Genomic DNA, 18560 nt, shown 5'->3' with positions numbered 1-18560 from the left:
GGAAGGAATAATGCCCCATCATTGGTATCAGTGCAAGGGATGGTGCCCCATCATCGGTGTCAGTGGAAGGAATGGTGTCTCATAATTGAGGTCAGTGGGAGGAATAGTGCCCCATCATTGGTGTCAGAGGGAGGAATAGTGCCCCATCATTGGTGTCATAGGGAGGAATAGTGCCCCATCATTGGGGTCAATGGGAAAAATAATTCCCCATCATTGGGGGTCAGTGGAAGAAATAGTGCCCCATCATTGGTGTCAGTGGGGGGGAATAGTCCCCCATCACTAAGGTCAGTGGGAGGAATAGTGCCACATCATTGGTGTCAGTGGGAGGAATAGTGCCCCACCCATCATTGGAGCACAGGTGTGTCAGGAGGAAGGAGTCTCTGGAGCTGCTGCAGGTGATCCGTGTGAGAGGGGAGTGGTGGTGAAATCTCTCCCAGCTCTCCTGGCCCCTTTCTGGGGAAGCCATGGAGGCCAGCAGGGTCTCTCCTGCCGGAAGCTCTCAGCCATCTCCTGGGCCATCAGGTGACATGCCTGCCCCTGTACAAACCATGGCTTGTGATCTCTCTGCCCCTGGTGAGAATGAAGGCTCAGAGGCAATTCAGGAGCGAGTGGTGGCCGGGATTAAGGTCCTGAATAGAGAAAGAGACAAGCTGTACAAACAGAGCGGAGCTGAAGCGCTTGAGAAGGCAGCGTGAGGGCTTGCATAGCCAGAGACGTGGGTCCATGGATCCGGAGATCCAACTGGCCAAGGTCCAGGTTGAACACCAGGAAACCATTGTGGCCATGATGGAAGGCAGAGATGGGCCCTTCAAAGAAAATTTCTGCAATGACCGAAGGTTTGCCAGGATGACAAAAATGGAGGTGGAGGAGGAGACCCCCAGTTCAGACCCCCTGCCCCCTCAGGGAGAGGTAAGCAGCCCCATGCCTTCCCAGGACTCAGGAGGCATGCTCAGGGTAATCCAAGCAATGGAGTCTCCTATCAGATCAGTTGGTATTTCATGAGGAGGACATTACTGATAATGTGCCTGACAAGGTAAAGCCTGTCAAGCCCCATGTAGTGCATAAAACTGTTTTTGTGAACACTTTGACTGATACAGACAATGTGCCCAGTGACAATCAGGCTGCTAATCCTATGTGTAGCAATGCTGTACCTGCTGATGCTGCAGTGCAGCAAAAAATGCATTTAAAAAATGACATTCCTGCAGAGGAACTACAAGATTCAGCAGAGCCAATTAACCCCCCTTTAGCTGAGTCTGAAGCTGTTTGCCCCACAGCTGCTGAGGACTCTACAGCACAGCTTCAGGAGACAGCTGGTATTACATCAGAAACTGTGACTATTCCTGATGGGAATGTGAATGTTTGTGTGACTGATAAAAATCATCCCAGTACAAGTGTGATGGACAGTCCTACCAACTCCGTTCCAGCAGATAATAATAATAATAATAATAATAATAATAATAATAATAATAATAATGAACAGACTAATGTGACATCAGTGTGGGGCCTTGGCCCTGATAAACCTACATTTGCTCAGGTGGTACGCTCTGCTCCTGGTAGCTCCGCCCCCAAGAGGGTTTTCCCCCTGCGACCTACCACCTTGAGCACCCCAGGATCTGGTCTTGGGTCTCTGGCTTCTGCTGGGGGTCCGAGACGAAATGTAGTGATTCTTAAATGGGAAGGTGGTGCAATCCCTCCAGCACGGCGTGCGGTGGTGGACATGATTTTGGAGCAAACGATCTGTATGCCCTAATACATGTTGCTGGGAGCCGGGAATATACTATTAGTTTCACCAGGCCAGAGGGTCTTGACCTGTTCTGGGAGAGATATGAGGCTCGGTGCAGGTCAAGACCCGAATGGGAAGGTCTGACCCCAGTTGCGGTTTCACAAAGGTCAACGGTGAAAAAAATCACAATTATTCTCACTAATGAGAGTGTTCCTGCTCGAGATTTAGAGGTCTGGTTAAAGATCTATGGTGAGGTATTGACTAAGCCCGATAAAATACTTGATGAGCGTAACATCTGGACTGGGGGTTGGTCGGTTACAGTCAGGTTGGCCAGGGATGGGAATGTTGTCCGTCACCTGCCCTCCTCAGCTTTTATAGGGAGGGATAGGATAACTATTTTCTACCCTGGTCAGCCGAAGCTGTGTCACCGCTGTGGAGAAAAGGGGCATTTGAGTTCCTCCTGTTCAGCCTTGATATGTTCAGTGTGTCGGGGTCAGGGTCATATGGCTAAGGACTGCACCCAGATGATCAGGTGCAACCTGTGCCTGCGCCTTGGCCACCCCTATAGCAGATGTCCTGAAGCCTGGCACAATATGGCGAAGGAGGTAATTGATGACTTGTCAAGGCTGGACAGGATGGAGGGTGATGCCCCTGGTGTACCATCCTCCTCTGCGGTGACCGACTCCCCTGGCCCTGCTCAGGATCCATCTCCAGTTCCTGTGGCCACCCCTCCTGTGTCTGTAAGTATTCCTTCTGTATCTGTCTCTGTGTCCCCCCAGCCTACTGTACCCTCTCCTCATGTGTCAGAACCTTCCAAGTCTGTGCTCCCCGAATCAGTTCCCCCCCAGGAGTCTACCCCTCCTAAGTCTGACTCAAAGGGAGCATCCCCCCCACCAGGAGTGGTAACATGTACTAAAAAGGTTGCTTCTTCCTCTGTAAAGAAGTCTTGTGGAAAGACTTCACAGAAAAAAGTAAGAGATGAGGGCATCTCTGAAGCTGACCTGCAGTACCTGGAGGAGAGAAGGAAGGTTGGGAAGCGGAAGAAGCAGGTGGTGAGGACGGAACAGGCTCCAGTGCCTGTCTCCAACCGTTATAGGTCCTCTCAGTGGGATATTTCTTCATCTGGAGCTTCTTCGGAGCGAAGTTCTGATTCTGAGATGGAGTTTGAGGCGGCCTCAAGAAAGAGAGAGGCTTCCGGTGATGAGCAGCAGAGGGGAGCTAAGAAGCAATCCACCCAATAACCCAAATGGCGGTTCCCCCTCCGTTAAAAGTGGTGACAATAAATGTCGCCAGCATTAAGTCAGTAAGAGCTCGTTCTATGGCCTTCTTTTTGTTCAGCCAATTAGATGCTGAAATTTTATTTTTTGCAAGAGACTAGGCTCACCTCCTTGGCAGATATTCATATGGCCAAGAGAGAGTGGAGGTATGGTCCATCTTACTGGTCTCTTGCGGCCGAGCCTTACGGCGGTGTGGCGGTGTTGTTTAAAACCGGCATGGTAACTGTCCGGCGGGTTATTGAGGTGGAGATTGGGAGATGTATGGTCTTAGACGTCCTTGTGGGAGGGCAGGACCTGCGCCTAATTAATGTTTATGGGCCGCACACAAAGTGGGACAGGAAATGCCTTTTTACAAGGATCAAGCCATTTCTTTTTACATCCCGGCAAGTGGTCTTTGGAGGTGACTTTAATACAGTAACTAGGCCCAAGGACAGGAAGGACTTCAAGGACAGGCTGGGATATGATAGCGTTTTTTTTAAATAGTATGGTTAGGGATGCTGGTCTTGTGGATGTGCACATTAAGCACCTCCCGGATGACACTGGGTTCACCTTTCATCGAGGTAATAGTCAGAGTAGGATAGATAGCTTTTTTTTTTTAAGGAGACCTCTGCTTTCTCGCCCCCAGTGGTGCAGGCAGTAGAGTTCTCTGATCACTGTATGCTATCTGTGGTCCTGAATGCTTCAGACGCCCCTCAGAGGGGCAAGGGCATCTGGAGATTGAATTCGACTCTACTCAAGGAAGAACATGTTAGACAATCCTTTGAGGAATTCTTTCAGGCACAGGTGACCATCCTGGACTTTTGTAGCAGCAAGGCTGAGTGGTGGGAGCTGACCAAAAAGAGGATCGCTGGATTCTTCAGGGGCCTAGCCAATAGAAAACAGTTTAATAAATACATGACCTACCAACGTTTACGGAGGAAGCTGGATATTCTTGTCTCGAGAGGAGGAGATCCTGGGGCAATCTCCGAAGTGAAACTCCTTCTCAGGAAGTGTCAATATGACCGGCATGCCTCTTTGGTTCTGGAGAGGGACTATGGGAAGTACCACTCGCCTGACCCTTACCAGAACTGCAAACAAGGTGTAGCTGTTAAAACGGTCGTTGGCCTTAAGGACAGTACAGGTTCCTTGACAAAGTCCAGGTCAGGGATTCTGGAGGTCGTGAGGTCCTTTTATGCTGACCTTCTTGGGAGGAAAGAGCTTGACCGTGACAAGATGGAAAGCTTTTTGGACTCTACTCCAGGTCTAAATTATGAAGATGTCCCATTGATGAATTTGACAGAGGAGATCAGTTGAAGAGGTGATAAGGGCAATTGAACAGCTTGCCATCAAAAAGTCACCTGGACCGGATGGCTTGACGGCTGAGTTTTACAAAGCTTTTAAGTCTATTCTGGCCCCACATTTGGTAGAGGTTTTTAACAGTTGCCTTGCTGATGGAGTACTTCCCCCTTCCATGAGGCACTCAGCTGTGATTCTTCTTTCAAAGGGTAAAGATCCTTCGATGATTGAGAATTGGCGCCCCATCAGCCTTCTTAATGTCGATAGAAAGATACTGGCAAAGATCATTTTCTGGCGCCTATCGTCAGTAGCAAAGTCTTTGCTTTCTCGCCATCAGCACTGTTCGGTCCAGGGTAGGAGCATCTTCACAGCGGTTTTAGCTGTCCGGGAGGCCTTGGAGCGGTGCAGGGCTGCAGGCTGGGGAAAGTATTTGCTGACATTGGATCAGGCAAAGGCTTTTGATCGTGTTAACCATGAGTACCTGTGGTTGGTCCTTAGTAAGTACGGTCTGCCGGGTGGTTTTGTCGATTGGTTAAAAGTCTTGTATAAGGGGGCAGAGAGCTTTCCTTTTGTTAATGGTTGGGTTGGGCAGTCCTTTGAGGTTGGCTCCGGGGTGTGCCAGGGTTGTCCCCTGAGTCCCCTGCTCTATGTGTTTGCAATCGACCCCTTCATCAGGAGGCTAGAGAGCGGCATGTTGTGTGGGGTGCCAGTGGGGCTCCCGGGTGAGCCGCCTTTGAGGGTTGTTGCCTATGCGGACGATGTGTCGGTGATTGTCACCGGGGCGGACGAAGCAGAGGAGGTGGTCTCTCTGACATCACGGTATTCTGAAGCATCAGGCTCCAAGATCAATCAGGAAAAGAGTGAAGTTTTCTGGATGGGAAAGGAAGGTGAGGGGTTTGATCTCCCGGACACCTTTCCAGTGCCCCAGGAAAGAATTAAGATTCTAGGCATTGAATTTGGACCCGGCGATTATGGCCTCAAAAACTGGGAAGGCAGACTGGAAATTGCCAATACTAAGGTGGTCAGCTGGAAGAGATGGAAGTTATCTATGAGGGAAAGGGTTGATCTGATTAAGACTTACCTGATTCCGATCTTCTTGTATGTCAGCTTTGTCTGCATCTTGCCAGTGTCTCTCTATGCTAGGGTCAGTAGTGTGTTCTTCCAGATGTTGTGGGGGAACAGACTGAACCCCATCAAGAGGAATGTCACCTATCTATCCAGGAGGGAGGGTGGCTTAGGTATGGTCAACCCAGTTCTTTTCTTTTCACTGCTTTTTCTCAAGTTTAATATTGGTAATATGCTTGCAGTGGAACCTCCTGGATGGGCAGGCATATTTAGATCTTGGTTTAGGCCTTTTCTACGACTTTGGGAAGAAGGTGGCCAAGTGAAGAATCTCAGGGGTCATCGTGGTCAGCTACCAGCCTATGTCGCTCCGTGCTTGAAGTTACTACGGCAGTGGCGATTGTCGGCTGAAGATCTCAGATCGGTTCCGAGGAAAGTCCTTATGAGTCGAGTCTTGAGCGAAGTCTTTCATGACCCACTGGCCGTAAGGGATTGCCCAGGCCCAGTTTTGAGGGCAGGGTTAAGAAGTATTAATTTGGACAGAGTACCCCCTAAATTTAGGGATCTGGCCTGGTTGTGCTTCCATGGGAGGCTCTATGTTAGGGGCAATTTGAAATTCCGCAGTGGGGTGGATCGTAGCTGTCCTCGGGAGGAGTGTGCAGGTGAGGAGGAGACTATGGACCATTTTCTGCTTCATTGCCCTTTTAACATAGAGGTGTACAAACAGGTGGGGCGGGCCCTCGGTGTCCCTTTCCTCTCCAGGCTGGGTTATGCTGAGTGGGTGTATGGAGAATTCAATACTGGTGGTGTTTTTTGTTTGGATACACTGTTTTTAGTTAGCCTAGTAGTCCGTTATTTCACTTGGAACGCACGGTGTCAGGTCAGCATTCGGCATAAAATCCTTCCTGTTCAGGTGGTGGTGTATGACATTTTGCAAGAGGTGGAGAAGATTCGGGTACTTGAGAGAGACAAGCGGAGTCAGGGGGCTTGGTTGAAGGCGTGGAGGGGTCTCAAGCCTCCCTGACTGCCAGGAGTCTCTTTCCCGGGTGTGGCTGTCTGTCTCTTATCACCCTAGATTATGTAAATAATTTTGGTAGTGGATTATGTATATATTGTATATATTCTGAACATGGATGTGTATTCCTTGGATTTCTGTTGAAGTTTTGTACTATGGTTTTGTTTTTTACTTTTGTATAAAATTGGTTGCTTGATTCTTTTAATAAAAGATCAATAGTGCCCCATTATTGGGGTCCATGGGAGTAATAGTGCCCCATCATTGGGGTCAATGGGAGGAATAGTGCCCCATTATTGGGGTCCATGGGAGGAATAGTGCCCCAAGGGCAAGATAAAGGTAAGCCGTAGTTTGGAGACCACTACTTTAAACCATAAAAAGATTTTTACATCTACACTTCATCATGCAGCTCATGTATTGCATTACAAAAACACAACTGCGGTTTTTCACACCATCCAATCCATGGAACAGCCCCTCACCCTCCCAATAATCTCAAGATGCAGCTTCCTTTAATGAGAATCAGACACAGCCGTCTAGTTTCTCTTCGTTCAGACGGATCCGGCCAATTACAGCTGGTTGTGTTCCACTTGGTACAGACGATCGCACGAAATCTTAGTAGATTAATCAGCTTTAATTAGGAGCTGAGCTTGTAAGTGGTTTAGTCACTTGCAGAGTAATTACAGAGCGATGGCCGCTGTGCTGCCAGGGAAATGGTAACGAAGCCTGTTGGGGCATCTCAGTATAAACGATCGCACTTTATAATATGAGGAGGTCCATCAAATGAGTTTACAACAAGCTAAAAGGTTAGAAAATACCGGAGCCAACAACGGTGCTGCACTGTAGCCGTGTACTTGATGCGGAGCTTGGTCATGACGCAATGCCGTGTGCTGCAACGCCTGCGTTTTTGTGCGTTGAGGAGCATTTCAGTGCCATGCATTAGGCAGATCCTTTAAAAAGAATGGGCTGCAATGCAGCAAAAATAGTGCAGACTGCATTTTTTTTTTTGCAGCAATGATAGGGTTGCCCTCTCATCCCTTTAAAACCGAACATATATTAATTACAAGGGTTCGGTGGCTGATTAAGGTGCTAATTAAACTCACTTGGTGCCTTATCTGCATTCAATCAGCCTCAGAACCCGAGTAATTCATATGTGTTCAGGTTTAAAGGGATGAGGTGGCAGCCCTAAGCAATGCATACCATGCATTGGGGGTGCCGTTCAAGATTAATGGCATCGCAGGGCACCAAAGCACCTATGGGGTCCTACAACACGCATGTGTGAACAGGTTCTTGGTCTTCAAATCAATCCCTGTGGAGCCCCTTGGATCCTAGGACTATGAGGTCCAAGTCAGGATTAGAGTGCGTGTAAACTGGAACAATAAACTGCAACTGTAATGTAACAATGAACCTCATTTGTTTTCAATTTTAATTTTTTTCTTTTTATAGGTTGAACTAGATGAACTTTTTCAACCAGACTTCCTATGTAATTATGTAATCTAGGGTGCCCCGATACCAATACTAATACTTGTACTCATGCAAATGCTCCGATGCTTAATCCAATACCTGAGCAGCCTCAGACATGATGGGTACGGCGGTGGGGGCGGTTACAAGCACCGACCTCCCTGTATAGTTTTTCTGACAGCCGCTTCTCCTCCTCTCCCTCCTGCAACTGTCAGGGAGATCGGTGCTTGTAACTCCCCCTACCACCGCACCAACTGTCCCCGTGTCCTCCTCCGAGCCCCCCTCTGTGTTCCCTCCCCGGGTCTCTGTGTCCTGCTCCAGGTCCCCCCCCTGTGCTCCCCGTGTCCCCTGCATCTTCCTCCGGTCCGCCTCTGGGACTCGATCCATGCCATCCTCCAGGTCCCCCTCTGTGCTCTCTGTGTCTTCCTCCAGTCCTCTTCTGGGTCCCAATCCCTGCAGTCCTCCGGGTCCCCTCTGTGCTCCCTTTGTCCCCCATGTCTTCCTCCGGTCCTACTCCAGGTCCCGATCCGTGCCGTCCTCTGGGGCCCCCTCTAAGCTCCCTGTGTCTTCCTCTAGTCCTCCTCTGGGTCCGGATCCGTGCCGTCCTCCGGGTCCCCCTCTGTGCTCCCTGTGTCCCCTGTGTCTTTCTCCGGTCCTCCTCTGGGTCCCGATCCGTGCCGTCCTCCGGGGCCCCCTCTGTGCTCCCTGTGTCCCCTGTGTCTTCCTCCAGTCCTCCTCTGGGTCCCGATCCGTGCCGTCCTCTGGGTCCCCCCCTGTGCTCCCTCCCTGGGTCTCTGTGTCCTGTTCCAGGTCCCCCCCCCCCGTGCTCCCCATGTCCCCTTTGTCTTCCTCTAGTCCTCCTCTGGGTCCGGATCCGTGCCGTCCTCCGGGTCCCCCTCTGTGCTCCCTGTGTCTTCCTCCAGTCCTACTCCAGGTCCCGATCTGTGCCATCCTCCGGGGCCCCCTCTGTGCTCCCTGTGTCCCCTGTGTTATCCGTTGGTCCTCCTTTGGGACCCGATCCGTGCCGTCCTCCGGGTCCCCCTCTGTGCTATGTGTGTCCCCTGTGTTATCCTCCGGTCCTTCTCTAGGACCCGATCCGTGCCGTCCTCCGGGTCCCCCTCTGTGCTCCTGTGTCCCCTGTGTCTTCCTCCAGGTCCTCCTCTGGGTCCCGATCCGTGCTGTCCTCCCCCCTCTGTGCTCCCTCCCTGGGTCCCTGTGTCCTGCTCCAGGTCCCCCCGTGCTCCCTGTGTCCCCGTGTCTTCCTCCGGTCCCTTGGGTCCTGATCCGTGCCGTCCTGCAGGTCCCCCTCTGTGCTCCCTGTGTCCCCTGTGTCTTCCTCTGGTCCTCCTCCAAGTCCCGATCCGTGTCCTCCTCCGGGTCCCCCATCCCAAATCTGTCAGGATGGAGAGCTTGGAAGGAGCCAGTACTGTAAATATGTAGTTTACTGGCTGCTTCCTTTTCTGAATGAGCAGAGTCAGTGATCACTGACTGTCCATTCATAACTGAGCATCGTAAACTGTGTTTCCTCTGCTTCAGTTTATGAATGGAGAGGAGCCTCTGTCTCCTCTCCATTCATCTCCAGTGCAGAGAAAGGGGCTGGGGAATCTCTATTCTCAGTCCCTTTCCCTGTCTCAAAGGGGAGATATCAGGGGTTGGTTTAGACCCCTGATATCCCACCAAAGCCCCCCCCCCCAACAGGGCTGATAAAAAAAATAAGTAGAAAAAAAGTAAATATTTAAAAGTTAATTGTAAAAAAAATAAAATTAAAAAAAATTTAAAAAATAAATATCGGTATCGGCGAGTACTTGTACTCGGTCTTAAAAAAGTGGTATTGGTGCAACCCTAACCCTTGCTTTCCCTTGGTGTGTTACATATTTCATTGAAAACTCAGAATATTTCATTTGCTCTCGGAAGCTGGTGCCTCCATCTTCGTTAAGGGAGGCCGGTTTCCTACTGCGCATGCGCGAATCGTGCTGCGCTTTGTGAATGGGTCGGCTGCAGGGAAGGAGAAGGGGGCCAAAACTTCCAGCTCACTTCGCCGCGATGAACTGAGCCAGAAGCGAGAGTGGGTACCTGTCTAACCAGGTACCCACTCCACCCCAAAAGGTGCCAAATGTGGCAGCGGAGGGGGCAGGAGGCAGACAAGCGGAGCCTCCCCTTTGGGTGGAGCTTAGCTCTATGTGCTAGTGTCAGGATCACTGTGTAAAAATAAGGGAAAGAAAGTCTGAAAAAAGAAAAAAATGAATGCAGCCACTACATCTAAGAAATAATAAGCTGCAATATATTACATTTTTGTTCTAGGGTTTAGATACATATAAAGTAGAAGTAAAGCACAGAAACGAAAATGTTACCGGTATAGCTGGAAATCTTCTTCAGTTATTGTCTCTTTCAGTTTTTCTCCATAGTACCTGTGAAAGTAACATATGCAGCCTTTGTTAGATATATATATATAGATAATGAAAAATGCTACAAGGGATGGTCAGAGACTGCAAACATGCTACAGGAGATGGGCCAAGACTAAGGGCATGCAGCAAGGGATGGACAGAGACTTCAAACATGCTACAAGAGATGGTCAGAGAATTCAAACATGCTACAAGGGATGGTCAGAGACTTCAAACATGCTACAAGGGATGGTCAGAGACTTCAAACATGCTACAAGGGATGGTCAGAGACTTCAAACATGCTACAAGGGATGGTCAGAGACTTTAAACATGCTACAAGGGATGGTCAGAGACTTCAAACATGCTACAAGGGATGGTCAGAGACTTCAAACATGCTACAAGGGATGGTCAGAGACTGCAAACATGCTACAGGAGATGGTCAGAGACTGCAAACATGCTACAAGAGATGGTCAGAGACTTCAAACATGCTACAAGGGATGGTCAGAGACTGCAAACATGCTACAAGAGATGGTCAGAGACTTCAAACATGCTACAAGAGATGGTCAGAGACTGCAAACATGCTACAGGAGATGGTCAGAGACTTCAAACATGCTACAAGGGATGGTCAGAGACTTCAAACATGCTACAAGGGATGGTCAGAGACTTCAAACATGCTACAAGAGATGGTCAGAGACTTCAAACATGCTACAAGAGATGGTCAGAGACTGCAGACATGCTACAAGGGATGGTCAGAGACTTCAAACATGCTACAAGAGATGGTCAGAGACTGCAGACATGCTACAAGGGATGGTCAGAGACTTCAAACATGCTACAGGAGATGGTCAGAGACTGCAAACATGCTACAGGAGATGGTCAGAGACTTCAAACATGCTACAAGGGATGGTCAGAGACTTCAAACATGCTACAAGGGATGGTCAGAGACTTCAAACATGCTACAAGGGATGGTCAGAGACTTCAAACATGCTACAAGGGATGGTCAGAGACTTCAAACATGCTACAAGGGATGGTCAGAGACTGCAAGCATGCTACAAGAGATGGTCAGAGACTTCAAACATGCTACAAGAGATGGTCAGAGACTGCAAACATGCTACAGGAGATGGTCAGAGACTTCAAACATGCTACAAGGGATGGTCAGAGACTTCAAACATGCTACAAGAGATGGTCAGAGACTTCAAACATGCTACAAGGGATGGTCAGTAACTAAGGGATAGTCACAGACTGCAAACATGTTATAGGAGATGGGCCAAGACTAGGGGCATAGTAAATAAGAATAAAGTGTTGCGCAAGCCAAAAATCTAATCAAATCAAATCAAACTGATGGTTAAAACCATTAACCTCAAATGTTCTGAGATGAGGATAAATCAAATCATCAAACAGGTGAATTCACAAAACAGTGCATAAAAGTATTTAAATAAAGTGCATATGTGTTAAAAAGTGCAAATAGTCCATATCAGAAGATAAATAAAGTGCCCAGTTTTTCTTCCTTCAGTGAAGGGAGCTTCAGGGCAACAACATGAAGACAAATGGCGTGCTTCCACCCGATGGTGACACCTGCGTTCTCCCAGTATTCTCACCTTAATGAGTAATCAAATAGGCTTTTGATTACGTGTAAAAAACATCCTCCATTTATGCTCGCCCACTTGTAGTCCTTCTCAGTTGATTTGGATATCCTATGGTGGTGGTCCCTTTAAGACTTCCTCACATGCGCTTATCCATATGTTAGGGTAGAACAATATTGCTAATAAAATTAGTTTTTATTAATGGAATAACTCTTACATCAAAAAAAAAAAAAAAAAAAATGTAAAAAACGCCTTTGGTATCATATACTCAGCAGGAAAATGCTCTCCAACCATCACTTTCAGTCCGGCGTGCCCTGCATGTTACGTCACACCCACGTGACTTCATCAGGAGACCTTTTTTTTGCCCTTTTTAACACATATGCACGTTATTTAAATACCATACTTTTATGCGCTGTTTTGTGGATTGATCTGTTTGATGATTTGATTTATCCTTATCTCCGATCATTTGATATTATTGGTTTTAAGCACCGGTTTGCTTTGGTTTGATTTTTGGTTTGCGCAACACTTTATTCTTATTTACTATTTCATTACTGGTGGGAACACAGTGTGGTGTTTGCAGCAACCTCACCGGGATTTTTTTTTTGTTTTGTTTTTATGCACTTATTAGTCTATATAATAATTGGTTTACATACCACTGAGTTTTGTTTTTTGCACAGAATTAGCACAGAGGTCTTTTTTATTTATTGTTTAAGACTAAAGCATGCTACAAGAGATGGTCAGAGACTGCAGACATAATACAGGAGATGGTCAGAGACTGCAAACATGGTACAAGAGATGGTCAGAGACTGCAAACATGCTACAAGAGATGGTCGGAGACTGCAAACATGCTACAAGAGATGGTCACAGACTGCAAACATGCTACAAGAGATGGTCGGAGACTGCAAACATGCTACAAGAGATGGTCACAGACTGCAAACATGCTACAGGAGATGGTCAGAGACTGCAAACATGCTACAGGAGATGGTCAGAGACTGAAAACATGCTACAGGAGATTGACAGATAGTGCAGACATGCTACAGGAGATGGTCAGAGACTAAGGGCATGCTGTAAGGAATGGTCTTGGATTGCAAACATGCTATATGAGATAGTTAGAGACTGCAGCAATGCTATAGGAGTTGTTGGGACTGGGAACACGCATCAGGAGACAGTCATAGACTGGAGACACATTACATGAGACTGCTAGAGATCACTACTTTAACAGTACCTTTTAAAATCAATGCCTCCACATTTATATTCCCTACACCCCCTTAAAAACATGTTTCAGCATAACATGTCAAAAATAAAACAAGCCTGAAAAATTAATTATCTTATTGCTTGGTTCTAAATTATGAAAATAGTCAGGGAGGTGGAGTAATGCCTTAAAGCGTACGTAAACCCTATTTGAAATTATTTTTATTTTCTCCATTTTAGTCTCTTAAATGCACCACTTTGTTATATCTGTTCAATAACTGCAACAAAAAATTTAAAAAAATTGCTGATCCTGCCATAAATCCAGCGAGCACACAACGTTGTATCTTGTAGGCGCTGACTAGTCCACCTCTATGAGCCACAGAACAACTTGCTACATAGATGAAGAGGGGAGACTTTCCTCTGTAGCCCTAACACACGTATTTTTCTAGGGTGACAATGCTGCCCCCCAATAGATACAATTCACTGAGGGTACATTGTCACCTTGGGTTGTGTGTTACTGGCAGGATCACCAAGTGAAAATAAACAGCCTAAAAAAGGAAACAAATGCAGCCACCACATCTAGGAAATGGTAAGCTGCAATATATTACATCAAACTTCTTAATATTCTGATACCCGGCCAGGATTTACCGCTGGCAGGGAGAAGAACTGGCCGGGCCATTGTGTCATTATCTGGAATCACTAATGAGAAAATGACTGATCTTGTAGGCCTGCTGAACCTTTTCTTGTCCTTTCAGAACAATTTATCTTCTCTAACCGAGCAAAATGTATTCATACAACGTATTATAGGGCATAATTGGTCATAAATCACTCGGGTGCATTACTAACAAAGTGTAACACAAAGTTATTGCTCTAAAACTGTGGCCAAGGCAGAGGAAGTGTGCAGAGGAGCCGAGGTCTGGAGGTAGAGGAGTTGTACCTAAATATCTATAATAAACAGGACTAGAAACGAAGGCGGGCAAAAGATCTAAAAGAAATGAAAAAAAAGACACCAAGAGAATCTAGATAAAAGGTCACCGTGCATGTGAGATCAGGCTACCAATATTTCTAATAAAAGATTGCTGCACACATGTCAGAGAGAGAGTCACCGAACATAGAAAGGGAAACGTGAAAATTTAAAGGAAAGCAATAGGGAAAGAAAGAGGAAAAAGAGAGAAAGGGAGGCTGAAAGAAAGAGAGAGAAAGAGAGAGAGAAAGAGAGAGAGAAAAGGAGAGAGAGGGAGAGAAAAAAAGAGAGAGAGAAACAGAGAGAGAGAGAGAGAAACAGAGAGAGAGAGAGAGAGAGAGAGAGAGAGAGAGAGAGAAACAGAGAGAGAGAGAGAGAGAGAGAGAGAGAGAGAAACAGAGAGAGAGAGAGAGAGAGAGGAAAGAAAGAAAGAAAGAAAGAAAGAAAGAAAGAAAGAAAGAAAGAAAGAAAGAAAGAAAGAAAGAAAGAAAGAAAGAAACAGAGAGAGAGAGAGAAAGAGAGAGAAACAGAGAGAGAGAGAGAGAAAGAGAGAGAAACAGAGAGAGAGAAAAGAGAAAGAAAGAAAGAAAGAAAGAAAGAAAGAAAGAAAGAAAGAAAGAAAGAAAGAAAGAAAGAAAGAAAGAAAGAAAGAAAGAAAGAAAGAAAGAAAGAAAGAAAGAAAGAAAGAAACAGAGAGAGAGAGAGAAAGAGAGAGAAACAGAGAGAGAGAGAGAGAAAGAGAGAGAAACAGAGAGAGAGAGAAAAGAAAAAGAAAGAAAGAAAGAAAGAAAGAAAGAAAGAAAGAAAGAAAGAAAGAAAGAAAGAAAGAAAGAAAGAAAGAAAGAAAGAAAGAAAGGGATAAAGTGAAAGGTATAAAGAAAGAGAAAAAGAAGAAAAGAAAGAAAGAAAGAGAAAGAAAGAAAGAAAGAAAGAAAGAAAGAAAGAAAGAGAGAGAGAGAGAGAGAAAGGGATAAAGTGAAAGGTATAAAGAAAGGGAAAAAGAAGAAAAGAAAGAAAGAAAGAAAGAAAGAAAGAAAGAAAGAAAGAAAGAAAGAAAGAAAGAAAGAAAGAAAGAAAGAAAGAAAGAAAGAAGAGAGAGAGAGAAAAAGAGAGAGAAAGAATGCAGAGGAATGTGAAATGGAACAGTAAAAGACAAAGGAGAAAATTTGAAGTGAAAGGAGACAGAGAGAAAAGGGGGAAAGTGAAAAGGGAAAGAATGGTAAAAGTGAAATGAGAAGAAAGTACAGAACATGAATTGATTCTGGCCATTACAATGCATTGATGAGTTTATGCGGTTTTTCTACCCGAATGCGCCTCTCTTGAACACATTGGTGATGTTTTTGTTTTCCTGCCTCTAAACGCTCCTCTTCTAATACGCCTGTAAACGCCTTTGTGTGTGCGGACACATTGGATTACATGGAGGAGCATTTAGAAGTATTAAAAACAAAACATTAAACACCTCTGAAACGGCCTGGTGTACAAACAATGTGTATGAGGCCTAAGGAAAAAATAAAAAGGAGAGAAAAGTGAAAGGAGAGAGACAGAAAAGAGAAAGGAGTGGGGGAAGTGAAAGAAGATTACAGTGAACGGAGAGAAAAATTAGAGAGAGAGGAAGAAAGCAAAAAGTAAAATGAGAGAAAAGTGAAAATAAAGACAGAAGACAGAAAATGAAAAAGAGAATGTGAAAGAAGAGAAAAGTGAAAGGAGAGAAAAGTGAAAGGAGAGAAAAGTGAAAGGAGAGAGATAGAAAGTAAAAAGTGAAAGGAGAGAAAAGTGAAAGGAGAGAGAAAAGTGAAAGGAGAAAGTGAAAGGAGAGAAAAGTGAAAGGAGAAAGAAAGTGAAAAGTGAAAGGAGAGACAGAGGAGAAGGAACAGAGATAGAAAAAACTTGAAGGTGACAAAAAGGAAATATTGAAAGAGAACAGAAAAGTGAATGGAAAGTAAATAGGGAGAGGAAATAAAAGGAAAGACAAAATAAACAGAATGAAAGTTGAAAGTGAGAAGTAGAATGATACAAGTCTGGCCAGCAGGATACACTTGGGAAGGTTTAGAAGACGATACAAAGGGATTAGGAGTTGTCTTTACCGATACATATTTATGAAATTCCTCCCCATTGACAGAGCTCCGGAGTGCAGGTCCAGGATTGATGCCTGGAAAATGACAGAGAGGAAAATGTTAGAAGACTATCATAGGAAATAAGTAAGCTCCTCAGCTCCATCTAGTGGCCACAATGTGGTATTTTCTGTATTCACACATTCGATCTGCAGAAAATATAGACCACGTATATTTGATTTTGCCCCATTTGCACAGAACAAATTTATATGCAGTTTCAGTGGATGAACAGCTATGCAAATGTTTCATGAATACCCCCCTAAGGTCCCAGTTGCAGTGCTACGCAGGACAGGGTTGAACTCTGTGCCAAGTGCTAACGACATTTAGAGCCCTGTCCATTCAGGGGTGAGTTTCCAGAATGCAGGTCTTCTGTGTTCCTGAACTTCACACAGGACCCTAAACACAGCACAGCCTTCAGCCCCGTCCATCCACAGCCTGCCATAGACTTTGACAGGCTGCCTGCAGCAGTCCTGTATGCAGAACCTGTCCCTCCATGGTGCCTGGGAGGAAGGTACTGCAACTGAAAGCCCCAGCGTGCAAAGGGCCTAATGTCTTTCTATGATGTTGTTTTAACAATACCCTTCATTGGAAACCCCTGAACTCAAACATTTGGAGGCAGGTCCACATAATTTTGGCTATATATATATATATATATATATATATATATATATATATATATATACTGTTGTGCTTATAAGTTTACATACCCTGGCAGATTTGATGATTTTTTGGCCATTTTTCAGAGAATATGAATGATAAACACAAAAACATTTCTTTCCCTCGTGGTTAGTGTTTGGCTGAAGCCATTTATTATCAATCATCTGTGTTTACTCTTTTTAAATCATAATGACAACAGAAACTACCCAAATGACGCTGATCAAAAGTTTACATACCCCGGTGATTTTGGCCTGATAACAAGCACACAAGTTGACACAAAGGGGTTTGAATGGCTATTTAAGTTAACCATCCTCACCTGTGATCTGTTTGCTTGTAATTAGTGTGTGTGTATAAAAGGTCAATGAGTTTCTGGACTCCTGACAGACCCTTGCATTTTCCATCTAGTGCTGCACTGAAGTTTCTGGATTCTGAGTCATGGGGAAAGCAAAAAAAATTGTCAAAGCATCTGCGGGAAAAGGTAGTTGAACTGTATAAAACAGGAAAGGGATATAAAAAGATATCCAAGGAATTGAGAATGCCAATCAGCAGTGTTCAAACTCTAATCAAGAAGTGGAAAATGAGGGGTTCTGTTGAAAGCAAACCAACGGTCAGGTAGACCATCTAAAATTTCAGCCACAATTGCCAGGAAAATTGTTCAGGATGCAAAGAAAACCTACAAATAACTTCAGGTGAAATACAGGACTCTTCGAAAACATGTGGTGTGGCTGTTTCAAGATGCACAATAAGGAGGCCCTTGAAGAAAGATGGGCGTCATGGTCGAGTTGCCAGAAGAAAGACATTACTATGCAAAGGCCACAAAGTGTCCCGCTTACAATACGCCAAACAGCACAGAGACAAGCCTCAAACCTTCTGCCACAAAGTCATTTGGAGTGATGAGACCAAAACTGAGCTTTTTGGCCACAACCATAAACACTACATTTGGAGAGAAGTCAACAAGGCCTATGATGAAAGGTCCACCATTCCAACTGTGAAACACGGAGGTGGATCGCTCATGTTTTGGGGATGTGTGAGCTACAAAGACACAGGAAATTTGGTCAAAATTGATGGCAAGATGAATGCAGAATGTTATCAAAAAATACTGGAGGAACATTTGCATTCATCAGCCAGGAAGCTGCACATGGGACGTACTTGGACATTCCAACATGACAATGATCCAAAACACAAGGCCAAGTCCACCTGTCATTGGCTACAGCAGAATAAAGTGAAGGTTTTGGAGTGGCCATCTCAGTCTCCTGACCTCAATATCTGGGGAGATCTCAAACGTGCCGTTCATGCAAGACAGCCCAAAATTTACAGGAACTGGAGGCTTTTTACCAAGAGGAATGGGCAGCTTTACCATCTGAGAAGATAAAGAGCCTCGTCCACAAATACCACAAAAGACTTCAAGCTGTCATTGATGGTAAAGGGGGCAATACACTGTATTAAGAACTGGGGTATGTAAACTTTTGATCAGGGTCATTTGGGTAGTTTATGTTGGGATTATGATATAAAAAGAGTAAACACAGATGATTGATAATAAATGGCTTCAGCCAAACACTAACCATGAGTGAAAGAAAAGTTTTTGTGTTATTCATATTCTCTGAAAAATGGCCAAGAAATCATAAATTCTGCCAGGGTATGTAAACTTATGAGCACCACTGTAGGTGTAATGACACCTGTCCACAAACATTTGACCATATTGTGTAATCATTAGTGAAATGAAATGAATGAATGGCTTGTGTAACAATCGATGTTGCAAAAGTGGAGTTTTCCTTTAAGTAAGCCCTGGGCTTTGCAGGGATTGTTCCTGTTATGTAACCTTCACATTTGTACTCCTAACAGGTTTAATTTAAACCACATATCTGACAT

The 18560-nt window shown here is 45.3% G+C and overlaps 1 protein-coding gene across 3 annotated transcripts in view; it reads right to left on the bottom strand.

Moving 5' to 3' along the window:
- The window catches only part of OGFOD3 (2-oxoglutarate and iron dependent oxygenase domain containing 3), a 162977-nt gene that overhangs the window by 88157 nt on the left and 56260 nt on the right, over positions 1-18560 (bottom strand). For all 3 annotated transcript variants that reach the window (XM_073607013.1, XM_073607011.1, XM_073607012.1), the window contains exons 5-6: positions 16008-16072; positions 10159-10215 (exon numbers count right to left, since the gene is read on the bottom strand). In XM_073607013.1, coding sequence (XP_073463114.1) covers positions 10159-10215; positions 16008-16072 — 122 coding nt within the window. The remainder of the gene's footprint in view (positions 1-10158; positions 10216-16007; positions 16073-18560) is intronic.

This window comes from Aquarana catesbeiana, linkage group LG12, assembly GCF_042186555.1.
Source record: "Aquarana catesbeiana isolate 2022-GZ linkage group LG12, ASM4218655v1, whole genome shotgun sequence".
NCBI lineage: Eukaryota > Metazoa > Chordata > Amphibia > Anura > Ranidae > Aquarana > Aquarana catesbeiana.
The sequence above is the reverse complement of the archived record's forward strand: the minus strand, read 5'-3'. Positions and strand labels throughout refer to the sequence as shown.